A 19,777-nucleotide genomic window follows, 5' to 3' on the forward strand; every position below is an offset into this window, starting at 1 on the left:
ATCCTACCACAAGAGGGAAATATTTGAGCCTGTATCGACTTTTTTATTAATAGAAATGGATTGTAATGCAAACCTATCCATCCAATTCTTCCTCTACAATTCAAATGTATTCCCACCATTAAACTATCCAAATACATCTTTAGCTTTTCTACTTTTCTGTGTTTTTCATAAGATTGCAATCATACATAGCTGGTAACTGAACCAATACTCATCAAGGTGAAAGATTCCATCTCCTTCGCTGAACCGCAGCTCTGAGAATCAAACTACTGTAGTTGTACTTGATTGAGTGAAAGAGACTAAAGGGAGTGAAAGAAAGCGTACATCCGTTTCTGCACAACTAAGCATTCACACATGGCTGCTCGGTATGTAATCTTGCATTGCCAGACCTCGTTTCGTTACGCTTAGGGAGGTAAGAAGAAAATCTTATCGAGCACTCGGGGCGGCAGAAACTCCAAGAAACTCTCAGGCAGTTGCTCATTTTGGCAGCAAAGTTTGAAAACAGCCCCATCCAAACAAAAAAACAAAAAACAAAAAAAACATACATTTTAGTTTTATGTGTTTGCTACTTTGAAAAAGTCCATTTTGATGCCATTAGTCTGAAGTGTGAAAGCATTCCACTTGAAGTGTAAGTGGCAGTGTTACAGGTTTCACAAAATTTGATTTGGAAAAATTAGATTTTTAAAATTGGATTTTTAGAAGTCTAAAGATGTGGGAGGAAATAGGTTATTTAAGAATACCCTACTAGTATGTACGCCTCCACAGGCTCTAGCTGAGCCTTAATATGGATTTCCTGTACCAGTGATTTTTTTTTTCTCATTACCATTCTCTCATAAAACGTTGTACTGATGAAGATCCTGGGAAAAAGTTGTGTAAAGAGTCTCTCCCATTTCAGCTGCTAAAGCTTGTAACTCCTTCAGTGCAGTCACAAGTGTGACGACATGATCTGGTGTTTTGTATTTTTATCTTTTTATTATCTTTTTATTATCTTTTATGTTCTTTGATAATCATTATTCTTTTTATTATATTTTTATTATCTTTTAACTTGTTCTTTGCTTTATAATTTGATCTTTCTTTGTTTGATAAAACTTATTCTGCTCAGATTATTGTGCTCATGCGGATCACGTGAACAGGGCGTGCTTAGCTCTGGTTGACTTGGGTTGGGCTCTGATTGGTCCGCTGGTTCACGCTCTCAGCCCATGATTGGCTCATGGTCAGAGAGCGGCTACCTCTGATTGGATGGCTCGCCTGCAAGGATGGAAATGGCCATTCCCCCTTTGCACGCAGGCATCCCTTTGTTTAAGAGATAAAATATGAAAAAGCCCGCGGTTTTGGTCAGAGTCTGCTGTGGATCGCGTTCGAATGCCCAGCTACGTTGATGCTGCTGCTTGTCTCTAGGCCGAAGGCTCTCCGGTTTCACGAGGTAAGCGCTGATAACTTGAATGAATCAAGCATCACGTGTTTAGTCATAGAGTGTTTTGTACTGTATTCTGTGGGGAATAAATCGAGCATATTTGTTCTAGCAGCAACAGTGTTTGATGCATGTTATTTTGCTGTAATCTGTAGGGAAATAAATCGAGCACATTTAATTTTAGCAGAAACAGCGTTTGGTTTCGTTATTGCCCCCGATCTCCTCCGACCCTGATTTAAAATTTCATAAAACACAACACAAAACAGGTAGCTTACACTGAAGAAACTGGTAGTCTCTCTCTCTCTCTTTGTAGTCACATCTTGGGTGCTCACTCAGTTAGCCTGATCTAAAAGATTTGCACATGTGCCAGATTCCTTCCATTTTTTATTTTTATTTTTCGGATGGATTTAACTGAACTAAAGGGGATGTCTTAAAGATTTGTCAGAGTGTTTGTTGGCCTTCGTGCTGCAGCGGCAGACAGGAATATCGATTAGCCAGTGAATGGAATTTCCAGACACTGTTGTCAAATTCTGTTGACCATGATTAAGAAAAGCAATAAAAGGGTTAAAAGTTTTCATCTGATAAAATTGTGCAAACTTATGTTGGAAATGCAAACAGTGCCTACATAGCACTGCGTTTTGATATTACATCAGTTTCTGTTCATAGGAGATAAATGTTATGGGTGCAGAAAAGTCCTCACCTGAGAGCAGGGTAAAAGTAACTGAATAGATGCCGTTCTCTTTTGTGGCAGCTGTGCTCTCTGTGTAGGTGATGTCCACCTGAAACTTGACCGGCTTCTGGAAGACTGTGGGGCCGGCGGTGGACTTGTACTCTGCCCGGAAACTTGTTTGAGAGATGACGCTGTGGCTCAGGCTGGGAATCTGGGAGAAAAAGACAAAAAAAAGAAAAGAGAAAAAAAAAAAGACAAACATGTACAGATGAGATTAAAATAGGTAGCCAACAATTGCAGGTAATGTGATAATAAATAGAAAACGAGTGATATCATCTTCTGCTGCCCAACCGTACAAATGACAGGGTGAAATGAGCCCTCATTAAAATACCCTCTGCATACCATGAGCCCCAGTTGAAACTCTAAGAAGATTAATGCCTCAGGGAGTAGCCATGTGTGCCACAGAGACTTAAGCTAATATAATCTGGAGTCATCCAAAACATGGCCCTCTCCCTACCAAAATGAATTTCTATGCCCAACGAACAGGTGAGCTCTGAAATTGTCACGTTTTGCTACAGTGCTGAGGAGGCTTTGACATTCCATTAATGTGAGTGTGCTCTGAGGTATAATTCCACTGATTCAGGTGCCAATCTCCTGTCTGGAATACCAGCTTGCGTAACCCAGAGGAGAAAATAGCTGCCTTCAGGGAAGGGGAAACGGATCTGACATTGACCTGCGGCGGCAGAGCTGCATTTACTTAGACTATGTTAAATCTAACCGGGGTGAGGATGGGTTCTGTTCAATTATGTTGACTGAATATCAACTACCGCAGCGGCGTGTTTGGTCAATCTGGTTCGGAGCTTATTGACGTTGGCCCCAAAACATACATCCACAGCATTACAAAACTAAAACCCAGATGTAATCTACAACTTAATTTTACGATTTGCTCGTAAGCCCATGCTGATGATGTAGAGGCAAAGGCATCTATATGCTAATGATCAGTGCCGTGCTGTTTCTCTTGACCTCAACAGAGTCCATAGCAAAATACAAACAGTCCACTGAATTACCACATAAAAAGAAGCCATGTTGGAAAACAAACATCAAGACCTCACCATATGCACATATAGATGTAGGAAGCAGAGTCAAAGATGATCTTACCGAAAGGAAGGCTTGAACAATGTCTGCCTTAATGGAGCTGAGAGGCTTGTCTTTGATGACAATAAAGATCTGCTCTTCTTTTTCCAGGTTGATGAAGTTACCAAACCAGGATTTTTTGGCAAGTCTGAAAGGAAGAAAAGTAAGTGATTGCAGCTCATCATCTGACAAACAGCATAGTATAGTTCTCGGATTCTAAATTTGTTAATATTGTTCCCTTTCATATGTCATTTTTCCATTGCTACTTTTACTGTCAAATGTGCTGCATGTAAGCAAAAACTGCACAGTATGCCAAGTGCCTCCCTATCAACTTCTTTCAACTGAGCAGCGAAGGAGCCTGGCAGACATAACAGTTATCTGTGGGCATTTGGTGTGCGTTGATTTAAGTACAGTTCCTACCTGTAGTATTGCACAGGCCTTCTTTTCCAATTAATAATAAAAAAAAAGTGAATTCCCAATAGTGAATACTATTTTTTCTTAGACTAATTGCAGTTCAAAGACCTCTAGGTTGCCATGTCATATGATAAGCCATGAGAAAATTAGGAATAAGTCACATAAGTCGATAAGTAACGGAGACAAAAGAAAAAAATTCCTGGAAAGAAAACTGCCATTTTAGTTTTTCTTTTTTCAGTATGTGGTAGTAGAAGTCATTAAGAAAACACTTCATGTTTTAAATAGCAGTTTCAAGTTTTAAAATGGCAAACTTTGTGTTTGAATTCAGCTTATTTTCAGAATAAGTCTGAGCTGTTTCATGGTTTTGGGAAAACTCAAAGCTGGCCGACTTGGGACTTTATTGGCTATTCACACACTTTTGTAACTCGTTTTGGCAAATATAATTAAAGTCTGAAAGGAACACATGGCTATTAAACATCCCCATCCCCATAACCCAAACCTGCAATGATCCATTGAAAACACAGAGACTCCATCCCAGATCTGTTTACTGGTCCAGGCCAAATGCTCACCTAAAGCAAGTGCTCTGGGACAAACTTGTAACTTGTAAATAACTTGTAAATGCAGTTACGTGCATTTACAAGTTATCTGCAAATGCTAAGAGAGCATTTATCTTCTCTACGCATTAATGTTAAGGACTGATCCAATTTTTAGCTGGATCAGTCTGACTGGTATTTAGCCATTTGGAAAATCAAAAAGTCCATATTTCAGTGAGTCATAAGGGACGCTACATCCAACACACACAGATCTAAAACACATTTTAAAATGGCATAATGACACAAGTCTGCAGTTCAATCAGGATGTAAATGATGAGAAAAAAAAAAGAATTCTCCACACTGTCTGAAAACAACACTTGGTGTGTGTGTGTTTAGTCACATTAGTAACCTCTTGGTTACCTTAAATGTGTTGTTCATCCAGAAAAATGATACTGGATGAACTTTGGTCTACAATGGAGTTTCAAAACAAGCAAAAAGGACAGCTACCATAAAATTATGCCAAGATATTTGGCATGAAAGTCAGCTGAGTCTTTCCAACTCATCTGTACAGTTAATATTTTCTTTCTAGGCAGGTGGACATGAGGAAACTATACAGCAGCCAAGCAGCCATATCTAGGCCAACCTTCAGTAATCATGCCCACAGGAGTTTGGAACTTCACATGAGCTGACACCCCAACCATTTCCACCACGCATCCCCATAAACCCACTAACTCCTGCTACCGTGAAACATGTCTAACAAGGACCTGGGGTCATCACACCAATCTAAGCAAGCAGAAAAAAAATAAAATGCAGGCAAACATTAAATATTTGTAGACGCTACATTTTTCAAATGACTATGCTACCAAACCTAAGCCCCAAAATGATTGCAGATCATACATAGTTATGTCAGCAAGTTTCCACTTACTCTGGGGAAGACTCTGGTGTGAGGCTGGACATCTCCTCTTGTGTAGGAACTATGGAAGCAATGGAGACAGAGTAATCGGAGTTAATCAAATTAATGTGAGCCTTTCAGACAGTTAACTTTGACATTGGTTGGTAGTCCAATTTTCAGCCAAATCAGCCTCGACTGGTCATTTGGCCAGTTGGAAAAAATCCAAAATTTCATAAGCGACACTACATCCAACACACACAAATCTAAGATACATTTTAAGATGACATGACACAGGTCTGCAGTTCAATCAGGAAGCAAGAGAGTGAAAAACAGATAGAAAGGCTTTTATGAGATAATGGGAAGGCTAAACATACCAAGAAAGTTTCCTTGCTTCGTACTTTTAAATTTTCAGTTTGTGTTATGCAATGCTTTTCATTAGGAAATGTTAACAGTCTTTTTAAATCCCAGAGTTAGGTAAGACTCTATCTTCTCAAAAGAATCCATACTCCTGCGTAGGAATCACCGTTTCAGCTAGCCACACTTACAGCCAATTAAAGATACTGAAATGTCAACTCCACACTATTTCGTCTTCATTCTAAAATAATAAAACACGGCTTTACAGTGATCCTTTTATCTTCTTAAACTGTAAACCTTACACAGAAGCCACAATCGGTTAAAATAGGTAGGTCAAAGTTTACACAAACCAGAGATCAGAAATCAGAAGCAAAATGCTGACTGACGTGGTTCTAGTTCAGTGTTTGCAGGAAACATGAATTCAACTGGAATGCAAGTACCTTGGAGTTTCCTGCGGTGGAAGCGTGGTGAGCCGAGGAAGCTGTTTTTGATGGAGTTAAGGCGCGTCCTCCAAGGCATGCCTCCAATGGATGGGCTTGGGGGCGGTGTGGGAGTTGGAGTTCCTGCAGGACTGTCCTTGGGAGTATGCACTGGAGTGCCTTTTGGGGTTGGGAGGGGGCTGCCTCGAGGGGAAGGGTGAGGGGTAACCTGTATGAGGGGGATAGATTTGGGTGGGTGGTCAGTAAATGGAGAAGGAACAGGCACCACAGGGTGAAAGTGGTGTAGCCGGATGGGTGACATGGGCATGACCGGACTGAAGGGCACAGAGAGTTGGGGTTTGGCAGCGTAATGGGAGCGGCGTACCTGGGGGCTGCTTGGGATGGGAGTACTGGAGATGGAGGAGGCAAAAGGAGAAGGTGAGGATGGAGAAGTAGGAGTGGGAGGCACGGAGGCAGAGGGTGGTTGTGATGGCAGCTGGCAGGGAGTGGAAGGTTCTGATTTGGCAGCAGGTGCTGGATCAGAGGAGGTTTCAGGAAGGGGATTTGATCGAGTGGCTTGCAGAGGCTTTGGGGCAACTTTGGGCTTAGCTGGGAGTGTCTGTGTCTTGTTGAGGGCTCCAGGCAGGGGTTCACTGTTTGGAGCCAGGGAGTTAGGTGTGGAGATGCGTGGGCCTGTGCGATTTGGACAGGGTTCAGGGGAAGGACACGGGCTGGTGTTGGGGGACTCAGACAAGTCAGGGGACTGAGGTGGTACGCAGAACTTTCTGATTGGCTGGATTCAGAACAAGCAATGTGAGGACACAAAGCACAACACACAGCCAAGAGGAAGAACAGGTGGATGAAAAAATTTAAATAAAAGCTCATGAGGATGCACGGAAACACACATAGCCACCAACCACACAAAGGTAAGGAGGGAATAGTAGGAGGAAAAATAGAGAATTTACAAGACAAAACAAAAAATAATCATGACATGAAACAATGACATTAAACAAAGACAGAATTAAACTGACATGGGAAACAAATAAATACAACCAATGTGAAGTACAGTCCAAACAAGACATAAGACTGGCTTCTCTTGCGGAAAACAAACAATGATCTGACAGCAGAAAAAAACAAGCAAACACAGATAGATGCAAAAGACATAAGACCAGCTGTGGACACAGTCTGGACTGACTCAACAATAAACGGAAGGTAGTGTCTGTACTGCAGGATCTCTAGGTTCCTAATAGCTTTATTGATCCTTTTGACTTTTAATGCAGCGACCAAAGAGACAAAACTCCAGTATTTGCCCCTTTTTCCAGAAATAACTCCAAATAGAGTCTCCTGTGGCGAGCACAATCCTGGTGTTCGGTACATCTGAGAAATCAATTTCCCTTTCAGATCAGCCTCAAAGAACCCGTGTGGTGTGTGTGTCTGAGTATAGGGGGTTGTGTCTTTGGATCCTGGATAATCTCGAGTCTTCTAAGGTTAGCCAACTGGAAAAGTTTACCACATGCTCCCCAGCTCTGAGCAAGGACAGTTGGATTTTCTAAAGCATTCTTATATGTGGATTTCCGAAGAGAACGGAACAGAGAAAACAGAAGCTGGGATAATGTAAGTATATAGGATAGAGAGGATGGATAAGAGGCTTCAGGGTTGGTGAAAGTGAAAGTTTGTTGTGCTATCCACTCTGGGAGTTATAGTTTGACTTATGTTGGTAATCCTTACTTTGGTGGACATCTAACAATTTAATACAAAGCCTAAGGTAACTTAATTAAAATGCAATATTGGGTTAATAAGGATTTTGTTAAACAGTGTATCTTTAGGATATTTAAATCTAAAGTGTCAAGGTGGGTGCATTTTAGCAATAATGCAGTGACCAGATGTCCACAAAAAATCTACACTGCATTGCCAAAAGTATTTGTACATCACCTATTAAAAGGAATCGTTGTGGTTGTGATGTAACAAAGTATTAAAACGTTTGAAGGGTATGAATACTTTGGTGTACAGTGTATACAATAGAAAAGGCTACTTTAGTTTATTTGCAGACAAATTGAACAATAACACAACACCAATAAGGCGGTTTCGGCAGTAGCTGGATGGTCGTTTACCAGTATGAGTGTGTTACAGAGTGTGTGAGTGATTGTGTCTGAGCTTTATGACTTACCCGTGGGCTGCTGAGGGGGCTGGTGGAGAGACCAGAAGAGGCTCCACTAATAGACCGCGACCTGTGGCAAAAACAAGCGACAACACACAAAGGAGCAGAGGTAATTTAAAGGATCAGCCTGTGGCCTGTAACGTGTTTCAGTAAACATATAGGGAGGGTGTGAGGCTGGTTTACATCCTGCGTATTGTTTAGAAGGCACAACGGCACATTGCAGTTCACAGATGCAGCTGAAACCAGATGTCTGTACATGCTGTGTAAAAAGACACATAGCCTTTCTTTCATACTGTTGGACATAAACTTCAATCCCAACAGAAACTTTTTTTTTCCTAATTTACTGTTCAACAGTAAAAGAAAAACAAATTGTGTGCCTTTGTATGCAGTGTGTATAAATATCTGGATACAACCATATTTTGCTTTTAAGTGCTTCAAACAACAGCTGATCTAATTAGGAGGGTAACTGCACTACTACAACAACAAAAAAACCCACCAGCACCAACTTGATAATCTGCATTACTAACATAGACTCCAAGCAATTAGTAGCACACCACTTAACCATTGGATTCAACTATATTGATGTGATAAATCCATGACCAATTTTCTACTGACGACCATTCAAACTAGTTTTCCTCCGTTCGGCACGTTAATAAAAAAACAAATTGTTTTTTTTTTTGTTTGTTTGTTTGTTTTTTAATGCCTTCGGGCCTGCTAAGTATCTTGAGAAGCAGAATAAAGAGGAACATTTGGTTCAGTGCCATTTGTCATGTTTGTCATTTTCCTCACAGATGCCGTCAATAACCCCCAATGAGAAGAGTCTTGCTCAGAAATGAACAATCACAGCCCAATCTGTCTCCATCAAGCGCACACGCGTACGCACACAAACACACAAAAACAGGCGCCTGTCAACACTTGGAAACACCAGCTGCTCACTGTCACAACACTGTCCCTTTTTGTCATTCGGTCTAATAATACCCCCCTCCTCCCCTTTCGCTCGGTCGCTTCCTTTCTCTCTGCATCTCGGTGCCGATGCAGTTGTGAACATGTGGATGTACATGAATTGTTGTTTCCTTTTGGTAAAAAAGAACTTTTAACAGCAGGTTTACTCTTCAGCACAACAGACAAACATAACAAAAGGTCCCTTAAAAGCTACCATGTGAGAAAGCAAAATTTAGAAACACCCACTGCCGAGTTATATTTGTCAATCTTCCACTGTCCGTTTTCAGAGAGAATTCTTTTGCACGCATTCAGTCACACATGAGTAGGCGATGGTGAGATCATATTGGCAGGGATTTCTTGTTTCACTCTGGGGAGCAGACCAGACAGTTGCTATCATTTACATTGAGGACCAACGGTCCACTGAGACATAGCCACGGTTGCTTACCCCTACAATGCTTGTAAACTTAATCTGAACGTGGCCAGAACTTCCGGCCATTTGGAGCATATTGTTCCGAGGCGCTCTGCATCTGTTAGTGTTGGACCAGCAGGTCTATAAAGCTCATGTTACAGATGGTTATGCTGTACAGTAATGGGCTGTCAGACGCTCAACACTGCTTCACAGTAAAGATGAATTATTGTTGTTGAGGGATTAATTTACAATGAACAGCACACACAATTTGCGAACCATTCATCATATATTAGAAAACCCAGACGCTACATCATTAAGTCATACATGACACGCTGTGTGATCAACAGTTGCATGTTGCATGTCTGTGTACATGGCTTCTTGCTTGCTTTTAAAGCTGCGTCCATGCACAGTGGTATAAGAGGTATATACCAATACAGGTTATGTGGTACATTTAAATCTAAATAATATATCCTACTTTTTGAAAATGAGTATACATTTAGACTCAGATGAGTGACATTCAGAGCTTCAAACCTGTTTTATTTTACAGGTTATGGAAACAGACAAGTAAATCTTAAACATTACTTGAAAAGGACATTATTTTAAACTGAATTGCAAATCTGAGGCACATCCCACTTATTAAACTATAAAAGGCACATGGTAAAATATTAACTTCTTTTTGTTTCATCTGCTGCTGGACCCCTCCCAGGTTTGTTTTTTGACCTAATTTTGCATATGGGAAATGTACTTAAAGTACCAAAGTTAAATGTGGCATGTCTCAACCAAAGGTAAAGAATTTGTCTTTGAGTATTGCAATACCACAAATTAAAACACAAAACATTCAGTCGAGATTAAAAAATGGTTTAAAAATGGGGAATAAGCTCATAATTAAGGTATGAGCTTATCGATACCTTACAAAGTTCTGTTTTCTAGATTAACACCTAAAATAATAACAATAAAAAAGACTTTCAAAGTTTAAAGTAAGTGGGAAAAGTTCAGTCTTTACTTTCTCTCTTCCTTTGTCACAGACTGTCCCACCAACGGAGATTCTCAACATGAGTAAATATTCATGTAAATCAACATATGGTTTAAATTCATTTCCTCCTCTGAGCCCTGAAAACCCCCTGAGGACTTGTGCATTAATATTCACAGCTTTGCAACGCAGAACAACCCCTGCAGTTTCTGCAGCAGACATCAGAGTAAAAGGTGTTTTATTTTTACTCATTTTAGCCTCTTAAGTAAATCTGAGTCTGTAACGACCAGGGGAGTCTAACTTATTACCACCGTTTAAGCTGCTAAGTTTGGACTGTATGAAACAACTAGAGCACATCTGTAGGAAAAAAAAAAGAAATCATTGATATTCCCTTCTTTGCAGCACAGCACTTTTCCATTTTCATTTCCATCTCATTAACCTTCCTTCATTTCCTCTTGCATGTTATTAGGATTCAAAGTTAAATCAATCGGATTTATCATGCTTTATATAAATTTTAAGCCCAGCTTCTGCATAAAATGGATAAAATAGACATTCAGATGAGGATGCTGTCATTTCTATTAATATGCAACGCGGCCACAACTACATTTATCGCAAATCTATTCAATTACACTTCACAGAAAATATCAGATTTTAAGTGCTGAGCACAATACTATCACAGTATGAGCTTCCAACATTTAGGTTGTGTAATTTAAAATAAAGCAGTTTCCTCTCTCTTTCACTCATTTTTGCTGGCGGAAATGTATCATGTCAAAACACATGTTTCAAAGTCAGCCCTCTCTCTGACAGCCTCTGATCTTAAGTTCTACGAATCTTCTGAGCTGTCGACAAAAGTTTGCTGTTGGGGCAAGATAAGGTTAGGTTCAGAGAAAGTCAGTTAAATCTTTGGACATTTCGCTGCTCTGTATGTTCTTCCCAGCACCAGGACCTTGTACGCACACACACACACACACACAAACATCAGCATGATCAAACAAAGCAAAGACGAGCAAAAGATAAAAGATGGAAAAGTTTGTTTTTTTAGACAGAAAAAAGAGATTTGATTTGATTTGGAGGCAGAGGGGCTACGATATCGCAACCTCCCTCCTCCTCCAATTTATATCAACTGATAGGAGGCCAGGCAGAGCAAAACTAGCAGCATTTCCACATTAGCATAGCAATTCCGCACTAACAGCAGGAGCGTTTGGGAATGAAGGTCAGCAGTACACGAGGGACAACTGGAAAGAGAGAAAAAGGTGTTTTAAGAGAGGGGAGAGGAGGAGTTCCTGGAGGAAAACTAGATGGAAGAGTACAACTTACACCCAACTAAAGTAGCATAGAAGAAAGATGCAGAAAAGCTGTTTTTGTAAAATACAGGATTCTGATACAAATCTATTTCATACGCTGCCCCGTGGGGTGAAGACAGGATTTTTGCTCAATATTTACATAAATATAGAGCACAACATTTCTCACATGTTTCAGTTGATTTAGCTTCTTTTTTTTTTTAAACTTTACCAACAGGTTTCTTCTGACTAGAATTGATATTAATGTGTGTTTTCTCCACCTGAGTTACATAAGACCGTTAGAAACATAGAAGTTAATATGATGGCAAAATGGACCTTTAACCTTAAAGACTTGGATCTCATAATTAAATAAAAATGTTTGCAAAACCAGTGGAAACATGCAAATAGCTGGTGGAGTTGGAAGGATTTGTTTGCTGTAATGCTAGTAGTGTGTTTTTTTTTTCTTGATTTTTGAGAATGTGCCATTTTCAATGTGCAATTGTTGTACATAAAACTGAAAAAGCAAAACAAAACAAAACAAAAAACAAACAGAAATTCTTTATTTCTGTTTTTTTTGTGTGTTTTGTCCTTGGTGAGAAAATGTGTTTTTCCCTGTCAGAAACAAATTTCTTGGTTGAAAGAACGTGCCTAAATCTAAATCTGCAAAGTTTATAAATAAGCTCAGGGTCATCTGTACATCTGTTAAATTTAGATTTAGCAATCTAAATTTAAATTCTATCCAAAAATATATGTGAAATGAACTTATTGTAGTTTCTGTTTATTACATTGGCTCAAAGCACAATTCTTATCCCATGAAATTTTCAAATTTTTTTCACGCTATAACTGTAAACTATGTACTATTGAGTTTGCATGGAAGACCAACAAAAATTAGCATATTTATGTGAAGTTTCTTGTTTCTATTGTTATTTTTACTTCTTCTGAAAAGTGCGGAGGGCATCTGTATCTAACTCTCTCAAGTCAATACTTTGCAGAACTCCACTGTGCCGCAGTTAAAGTATTCATACACATATCTCCAGGTTTTCTGGGAACTGAAAATGTTGCTTATTCTTTGTAAAATAGGTAAAATATGGTCAGATTAGATTTAAAGCTTCCGAAAACATCTATTTCTCAGGTTTTGACACAATCTGCACTTTGAATGTACATTTCAGATAATTCTGCTTTAGACTCCTCTATAACTTTAAACCTGACCTGTCAGCGGTGTTCCATTGTTTTCATTATATTATTTGTTCACTACATTTTGCTTAGGTCAAAATCTAGGACACTAAATTAAGGTTTTTTGTTAAAGATGTTCTTCCACTTCTGGATTGTGTTTTTCTGCCCCACATAATTGAAATGAAACATAACTGTCACTGTGTTGTGACTCAATGTGAACAGTTTTAAGGAAAAGGAATGCTTTTGCAAGGTAGTGGGACTGGCGTAATTAAAGCTTAAATAAATCAGGGCAGTACTGAAATCTAGGTGCGCACTGAAACAGTTGAGTCAGGGCTAAAAGCTGAATAAAGCAGTTCCTTAACTAATTCAAATGAAAACCAGATAATTCCGGAAACGCCTGAAGGAAAGGGATGGGAAGGAGGAGTTGATATAACAGAAAAAGAAGAATCTTAAACTTAAATTCAAAGCCACCAAAGGAAAGGCTTTTTTTCGCCCCCCATAAAAATGAAAGTTATTAAAATGGATTTAAAACCTCCAAAGCGAATCCAATACATCTCACATTTGGTGAACAAACAACAGACTTATGAATTAAATGCGCTTGTTTTGCAATGATGTCACCACATCAGCCTTTCCCAGCGCTCTACTGGTGCAACTAACATTCACCAGTTTCTTGTTATCACTCACTCTGATGCAATCTTCCCTGCTGTTAAAAATGTCACTGCCCCTGAGCACAAATGTGTGGCATGATGATACATTCGCTGTTGAAATAAGACGTGGAAACGGATTTTTAAATCAGAGCGCTCAGCCTCGTGGGAGTGCGCTCCTGGCATGACTTCAGCATTTCCAAAACAGCTAAATGGAGAAATGTTCTGCATCGAGAAAAAGTAGGACACATTACGGTAGAACTGATTATGAGGAGAAGAGATAATTGAGTTAATGCCTGAACAAGTGGGGCTGTTGATACTGAGCCTCTGAATTCTAAATGTGCACCGAACTTCAGTTTTTAAAGCTAAATTAATTAGGAGCTGAACTTTAAAAAAAAAAAAAAAATGTACGTCCTCATTGTTTTCGAAACAGAACTTTAAAGCCTGTCCCTTCAACACACAGGATCTCTGCATCTTTTTTCCTGTCCTTGCGTGGTGGGGGGCATGGAGCGAGTGGAGGGGGGCGGGGGAGCATGTGGAAGTGAAGGCAAGCGAGTACCTTTCTTCTTTGCTGCATTTTGTTCTGGCGTCAGGAATATCCAAGCTTTTACTGTACACTGAATTACTAGGATGAGACAGAAGAAAAAGTGAGCAGAGAGTCAGTCTCTGTTTATGTTTAGGTCTGCAGTGCAGTTCGTTGACACGGCTGCAAACTCACTGTCAGAGCAGCTGAAACATAAACCGGGCAGCCGGAATCCCCAGACAAACAAAACACTCAGAAAGCGAGGCGTGTGTATTTGGTGCAACTTACCAAATAAATCAAAAAAGGTAATTTATTCCGAGAACGCCATTCAAAAAGTGACATTCATATGATGTGGAGGTCCATTATAAATTACATTTTCAAACTTTTATTTTTATAAATGTCAATTAGGACTTACGAGCTGAATGAAAACCCAAAATTCACCTTAAATGTTAACTAAAAGCAACATAAAATTTTGTTTGTTGTTCTTAAAAGAGATGTAATGCTTACAGAAAAGAAGCAGACATTTGAAAAAGATATCAACTTAATATTTTGTCAGTGCTTTTTTGGCATAACTTGCTGCATAAAAGCAGTGTAGCATGACGGCCAAATAAAAAGCAAAATTTACTTTCATCTGGAAGAGTGGACTACCACTGAGAAGTAGCCCAGTCCATTTTCTTCTTAGTTCTGAGACAAAGACAATATTTCTGATGTTGTCTTTGGCTTTGGTCTGACAAGGGATGTGTTAGTTGTAACACATCCTGAATACAAGCCCAGACTCCATCTTTTCCAAATGTTTCTAATGGGGCTTGTTTAGTTTTTTTTCTGTCGATTGTGCAGCTTTCTCTATCACACTGTTCTGTTTCCTTTCACTTAACTTTCCATTAATATAACTGGGTACCGCACTTTGAACAATTACCGTTTGTGGTTTGCCCTTTTTGTGAATGTAGTAGTTTTATTAACAGCTGTCCTTTAAAGACCTTGTCTCTCTGTGCTGAAAGTGTTGTTGGACTCCTCATCTAATTAGATTTTTGTCTGTCTCCATGAACCTTGAAAGTAGTTGGGGTTTTGCCATAGCTTTTTGAATTTCAAACAACCAGTCCTCACCATGATTTTGTTCATAATATATGACCATATTTTTAAAATAAAATAAAAAAAATTCTTTATGTGATATTTTAATTTTCTGAGAAACAAAAGATGGGATTTTCATTAGCTGTAAGCCACAATCATCAAAAAGATCAGAAATAATTTGTGATGAATGAGTTTCACTCTTTGAATTACTGAAATATATTAACTTTGTTGCGAGGCGCCTTCATTTCTAAACATACCGATTACTGCATGCATACCTTTGTCCATGCTGTGTCATGTCGATGGCTCTTCTGGCTGGTACTGGTGAACCGCCGTCAGTGACACTCAGAACCTCCATGGACTTCCTCTCTGGCCTCCTCTTGCCATGACGGTTCAACATTGGAGAGTCAACGCGCTTCTTTGGAGGATCTGTGTCAAGCAGAATGAAGGGAAATGCTAAGGAAGCACAAAACACCTGACATATCAGTGCAGGTAATGAGCAGTTTTGCATATGGCCTGTGTAAATGGAAGCGTTTGACTGATGTTTAGCGCTGTTCACACATTGACATTCTAACTAATAGAGAATAAGTAATGGTTTCCTTCCAGCCCTTGAACTAATGGCCACTGTATCAACTGTATCATATTCACCGAAGGAGGAGTCCATTCATCAAAATGTCAGCGTATCGCAGCAGATACGAACACACTGTTGTCAGAAACTAACCTAAGAAGGAATTTAAGGACAGAGAGAGCATCCCCATCCCCCTGCTCAGACTTCTCTGCCTAAAAATCAACCCCTTGATGTGATGCACCAATTTTATTTCATCAGATAATGTTTGACCTAAATGAGAGGACAGCTTTTTGAAAACCCTGTTGATCTGTTCTATTTAAAGCCAGTGTTTTTCATTGAGAGAGTTATTCATTTTCAATAAACAAAAAGCTCTTTTCATCCGTTTATCGAAGAGCCAATCTAACGCTGCGTGAGCCGGAGCTGAACCAATTTCTTCTGATGGAGGAAAACACGGCAGGTTGGTTGAGCCACAAAAAGCATCCATGAGTGAGATTTTTCACAAAAAAAAATAAATAAATAAAAAATTATGTAAATTAGTTAGTTTTGTTTGAATATAAACAGCTGTTTGAAAATAAAAACCCACTGTTTCAACATTGGTATTGCATAAACACATAAAAATAACATTATTTATAGGTTCCAGGTACAGTCATCGTAAGCCAAAAATAATTGTGCTTCCAAAGAAACCTGCATGTAAAACAGTTTTTTCCTGATGGACACAGCATTGTCTGAACATTTTCTCTGTAATTTAACTGGTCAGACTTTGGTCAGTTTTTCCAGAGCAGGCAGGCCCACCTTAAGTCATTCAAAGCACTTGAAAGTAGTTGAGGTTTTGCCACTTTGCCACGGGTTAGGGCTCACCTACTGTGAAATGTTGTATGACAGATCATTAGCCACACAACAGTTCATCAGAAAAATAAATCCAAAACTTTGTACTGTTTTCTTTAAAGTTCAACTAATAACCAAATTACCTTTCTTTTGCAGAAAAGCTTTTTAAATGCATTACTTATGTTTTTTCTATCTTGAATTTGAACATTTTTGTTTAAATTCATTTATGCATTAGTTGGCATAAAAAAAAAAACTGTCTCAACGCTGGCACCTTTGGATCAAAGCAGTTGAATTATCCTATTGTTTTAAAACTTTACATCACAAAACAAATCTTGGACTCACCAATCTCGTTGCGAGGAGGAAGGTTCTGATCCTCTTGACTGGGGTACCTCTCCTTACGATCCAGTAACAAGAAGTAAATCATCTTCTCTTGGTTTTCACTGCAAAGGGGTAACAATTCAAGTAAAAAGAAAGCCAACTACTAAACTTTTTTAACAGGTGTAAAGCAAAATTGTCTTGAAAGTGTCTTCAATCGTTCCTATTATCTGACTGAAATGTTAGCAATTTAAATAAATAAATGTGAGATTAAAGTGCAAATCCCCTCACTATGATTAATATCCTTTAATCCTTTTTTGTGTGCACAGTAAAATAGCTGATAAATTGTTTTCATCTTTAAAATAAAAGTTTAGTTTTACAGATCATTAAGCATTCATATCATAGTATACACATATGTTCTTTAGCATGCTCAGCCATATTTCAACATACAGTGTGTGCTGGTAGCCATCGAGTCCAATGAAAGTATGAAAAGATCACAAGTTCGACCTTTACTTTCTTTGCAAATCAGGAAACCTAATGTCTTTAGCCTCTGTGCTGCACTCTCTATGCAAAGTACCCAGGGAATAGGCCTCTATAATAAAGACAGATTGGAAAGCAGTGGGAGGCAAAGAGACAAGGACCTGCAACTTCAGCTAAAATGAAGCAGGGGAAGGGAAATGGAGACCACAGATTTTCCTCCCATGCAGCACAATTACAAAATTTTCCCAGGAGAAAGGAAGCAAATGGAGGAGTTGGAGCAAAAGCACAGTGAGAGAGTAGTTCCAGCTTAGCATTAAAAGAGGAGGGATGAGCCAAATAAAGAACTGAAAGAGTAGTGGGCTCATATTTACAGCAGACATGAATGTAAATGCATTTGCATTTTAAAAAAAAAAAAAAAAAAAAAAACAGGCTGGAAGCAGCGGGACATCTCAAAAACGAGTCTGCAGTGAAAACCAAGACAAGTTTGGAAAAGAAGTATCCAGCAGCAAGTAATGTAAGCAACGTGTGATAACAGTTAAGTGATCCATGGTTTCTGACATACAAACCGACAGCTTCGCAAGATTTTATAAGAGCCAGGGAAAAACCGAAGCTGAGTGTGCAAGCAGGACCCAAGTCCACACTCATCAACTACAGATCCCTCTCTCTTTTGAACCTCCATCCACTCACTCATCTGAGAGCAGGTCTTTCAGGAGCTTGTTTTTGTCTCTGAAGCAGCCCAGGGAGTGCATGCTGTCCAGTACGTCTGGGTCGATGTCGTCTGCAGAAGGCAGGCTGCGGATTGTCACCTTTCTGGGCACAGGCTGCTCTGGCTCGGGTTCATTTTTGCCACCACTAATGATGCAAAAAACAAAACAAACAAACAAACAAAACAACAACAAATCATGGTCAGCTTCTTGTGTGTGCGTGCGCGAGTCCATTTTCAATTATAGAAGCATTTATGATATTCCTTTACGATCGTACAAATAAAAATGCAATATGTCAAGATTTTAATATCCGTTTCTTGCATAGCTGATCATTTTGCCAATTAAGATGTTTCTCCAAAATTAGCAGTACATGATAATAAGTACATGGGTAATTCTGCTCATTTGACAAGTATGCTGTCGAGATATGCAAGCTGCCTTTCTCAGTGACGCTCACTTTACAAACTTAGCTTCCACGTTATTATGCAATTCCCCTAAAACACCCAGATATGTCACTTTCCCCCATCTTTTTTTTCTGCCCGTCTCCAGGGAGAACGCAGGCAGGCCTCAACAAGAAAGGCGAAATTATGCCGACACCATTTTCCAGAAGATTTCCGTTTTAGTTCTCAATTCCAACAAAACGCAATGAGAAATGCTGTGTTCTTTTCTACAAACATGCCAATACACACAGACATTTAGACAGATTTGACTCAATATGCTCCACATTACTTCTTTCCTGAATCTATTATTTTTCGTCTGGTGAGCTCAGTGAAGCAGAAACCCCATCGGCAGCTATTAAAATAACACGTCCCCTGTTATCTCTATGCGCTGAACTTGTGAAGTAGATCTAAATTAACACCTTAACTAACTTCCCTTTCTGCCGTTTTGCCATGTTTATGTAAAATATACTTGCATAATGAGACAGTCACTCTTTTTTTTTTACCGAAACATGTTTACAAGTAATGTTTCTCAAGTCAAAGTAAAGTCTTAAGACATCGAGGGGACAAGTCCAAGCCAAATCTCAAGTCTCAGAGGCTGAAATAAATATTCTCATTTAGTCTACCCTGTCGCTGTAGGTAAGAAAACAGTTTTATCCTATTTATCCTTAACGCTAATTAACAAATATACATTCTGAATGTCATTAACGTTTAAGACTAAGAAGCAAAAGCTGTTACAACTTGGTTAGTAGACGTACATATTTTAATAAAACTTGGCATTGGTGTCTTAAGGGCCAAAATGGAGAGATATTCACTCTTTCATTAGAGTCATGTGGTCTTCTGTCATGCAGCACATCATTTTTACTGCCTGTTGTTTAATGTACAGGTTACAAGACTGCATTATAGACTACACAATAGTTTCATAAACTAGTGAATCTTTGTTTTCTAGTCATTTTCACCAGGATCAAACATTATTACCATAAAAAAAAAAAGAAACTGTACTGTCAGCTGAGGCTTCCTGTATGTCATTTGACTTTCACTGCAGACTGGGAGAGGAAAACAACTCTTTAAATGTTTTATGACATCCAGTACAATGAGCTAAGTTTATGAAGCGTCACTGATCTGTCTGTAATCTTTGTCGCAGCTTAAAATCATTATAAGCAGATAAAAAATAAATAAATAAAAAAACAGGGTTCTGTTGAAGACTGTGGCTGCCTGTGTTGAGTCAGAAATCTTTAGAAGCAGACGCAGGTTTCTGGTGATCTGTTTTTGGAATATTACAATGACTTTTTTTTTTAACCAAGCTAACCCCGTGTTGGAGCTTGAGCTGACCCGCAGACACTCTACATACTGAACTCTTCATTCTTATTGTTTCTTTCTCTTTTTTTTTTTAACATTCTAGTTGTTTACATAATCCAGCAATCATAGATAAGGAGCTCAGAGGACTTTTACTTCATTTCAGT

General features: G+C 39.1%; 1 protein-coding gene across 4 annotated transcripts in view; it reads right to left on the reverse strand.

Moving 5' to 3' along the window:
- Positions 1-19,777, reverse strand: part of brsk2a (BR serine/threonine kinase 2a) — a 183,935-nt gene that overhangs the window by 5,707 nt on the left and 158,451 nt on the right. For 2 of the 4 annotated variants that reach the window (XM_016681600.1, XM_016681598.1), the window contains exons 10-18: positions 17,864-18,028; positions 16,724-16,821; positions 15,267-15,417; positions 13,960-14,025; positions 7,992-8,052; positions 5,846-6,053; positions 5,085-5,133; positions 3,237-3,360; positions 2,109-2,289 (exon numbers count right to left, since the gene is read on the reverse strand). In XM_016681600.1, coding sequence (XP_016537086.1) covers positions 2,109-2,289; positions 3,237-3,360; positions 5,085-5,133; positions 5,846-6,053; positions 7,992-8,052; positions 13,960-14,025; positions 15,267-15,417; positions 16,724-16,821; positions 17,864-18,028 — 1,103 coding nt within the window. The remainder of the gene's footprint in view (positions 1-2,108; positions 2,290-3,236; positions 3,361-5,084; positions 5,134-5,845; positions 6,054-7,991; positions 8,053-13,959; positions 14,026-15,266; positions 15,418-16,723; positions 16,822-17,863; positions 18,029-19,777) is intronic. The other 2 variants (XM_016681601.1, XM_016681599.1) reach the window with 1 other exon arrangement.

The sequence above is a fragment of the Poecilia formosa genome, unplaced genomic scaffold, assembly GCF_000485575.1.
Source record: "Poecilia formosa unplaced genomic scaffold, Poecilia_formosa-5.1.2 Scaffold287, whole genome shotgun sequence".
In the NCBI taxonomy this organism is placed as follows: Eukaryota; Metazoa; Chordata; class Actinopteri; order Cyprinodontiformes; family Poeciliidae; genus Poecilia; species Poecilia formosa.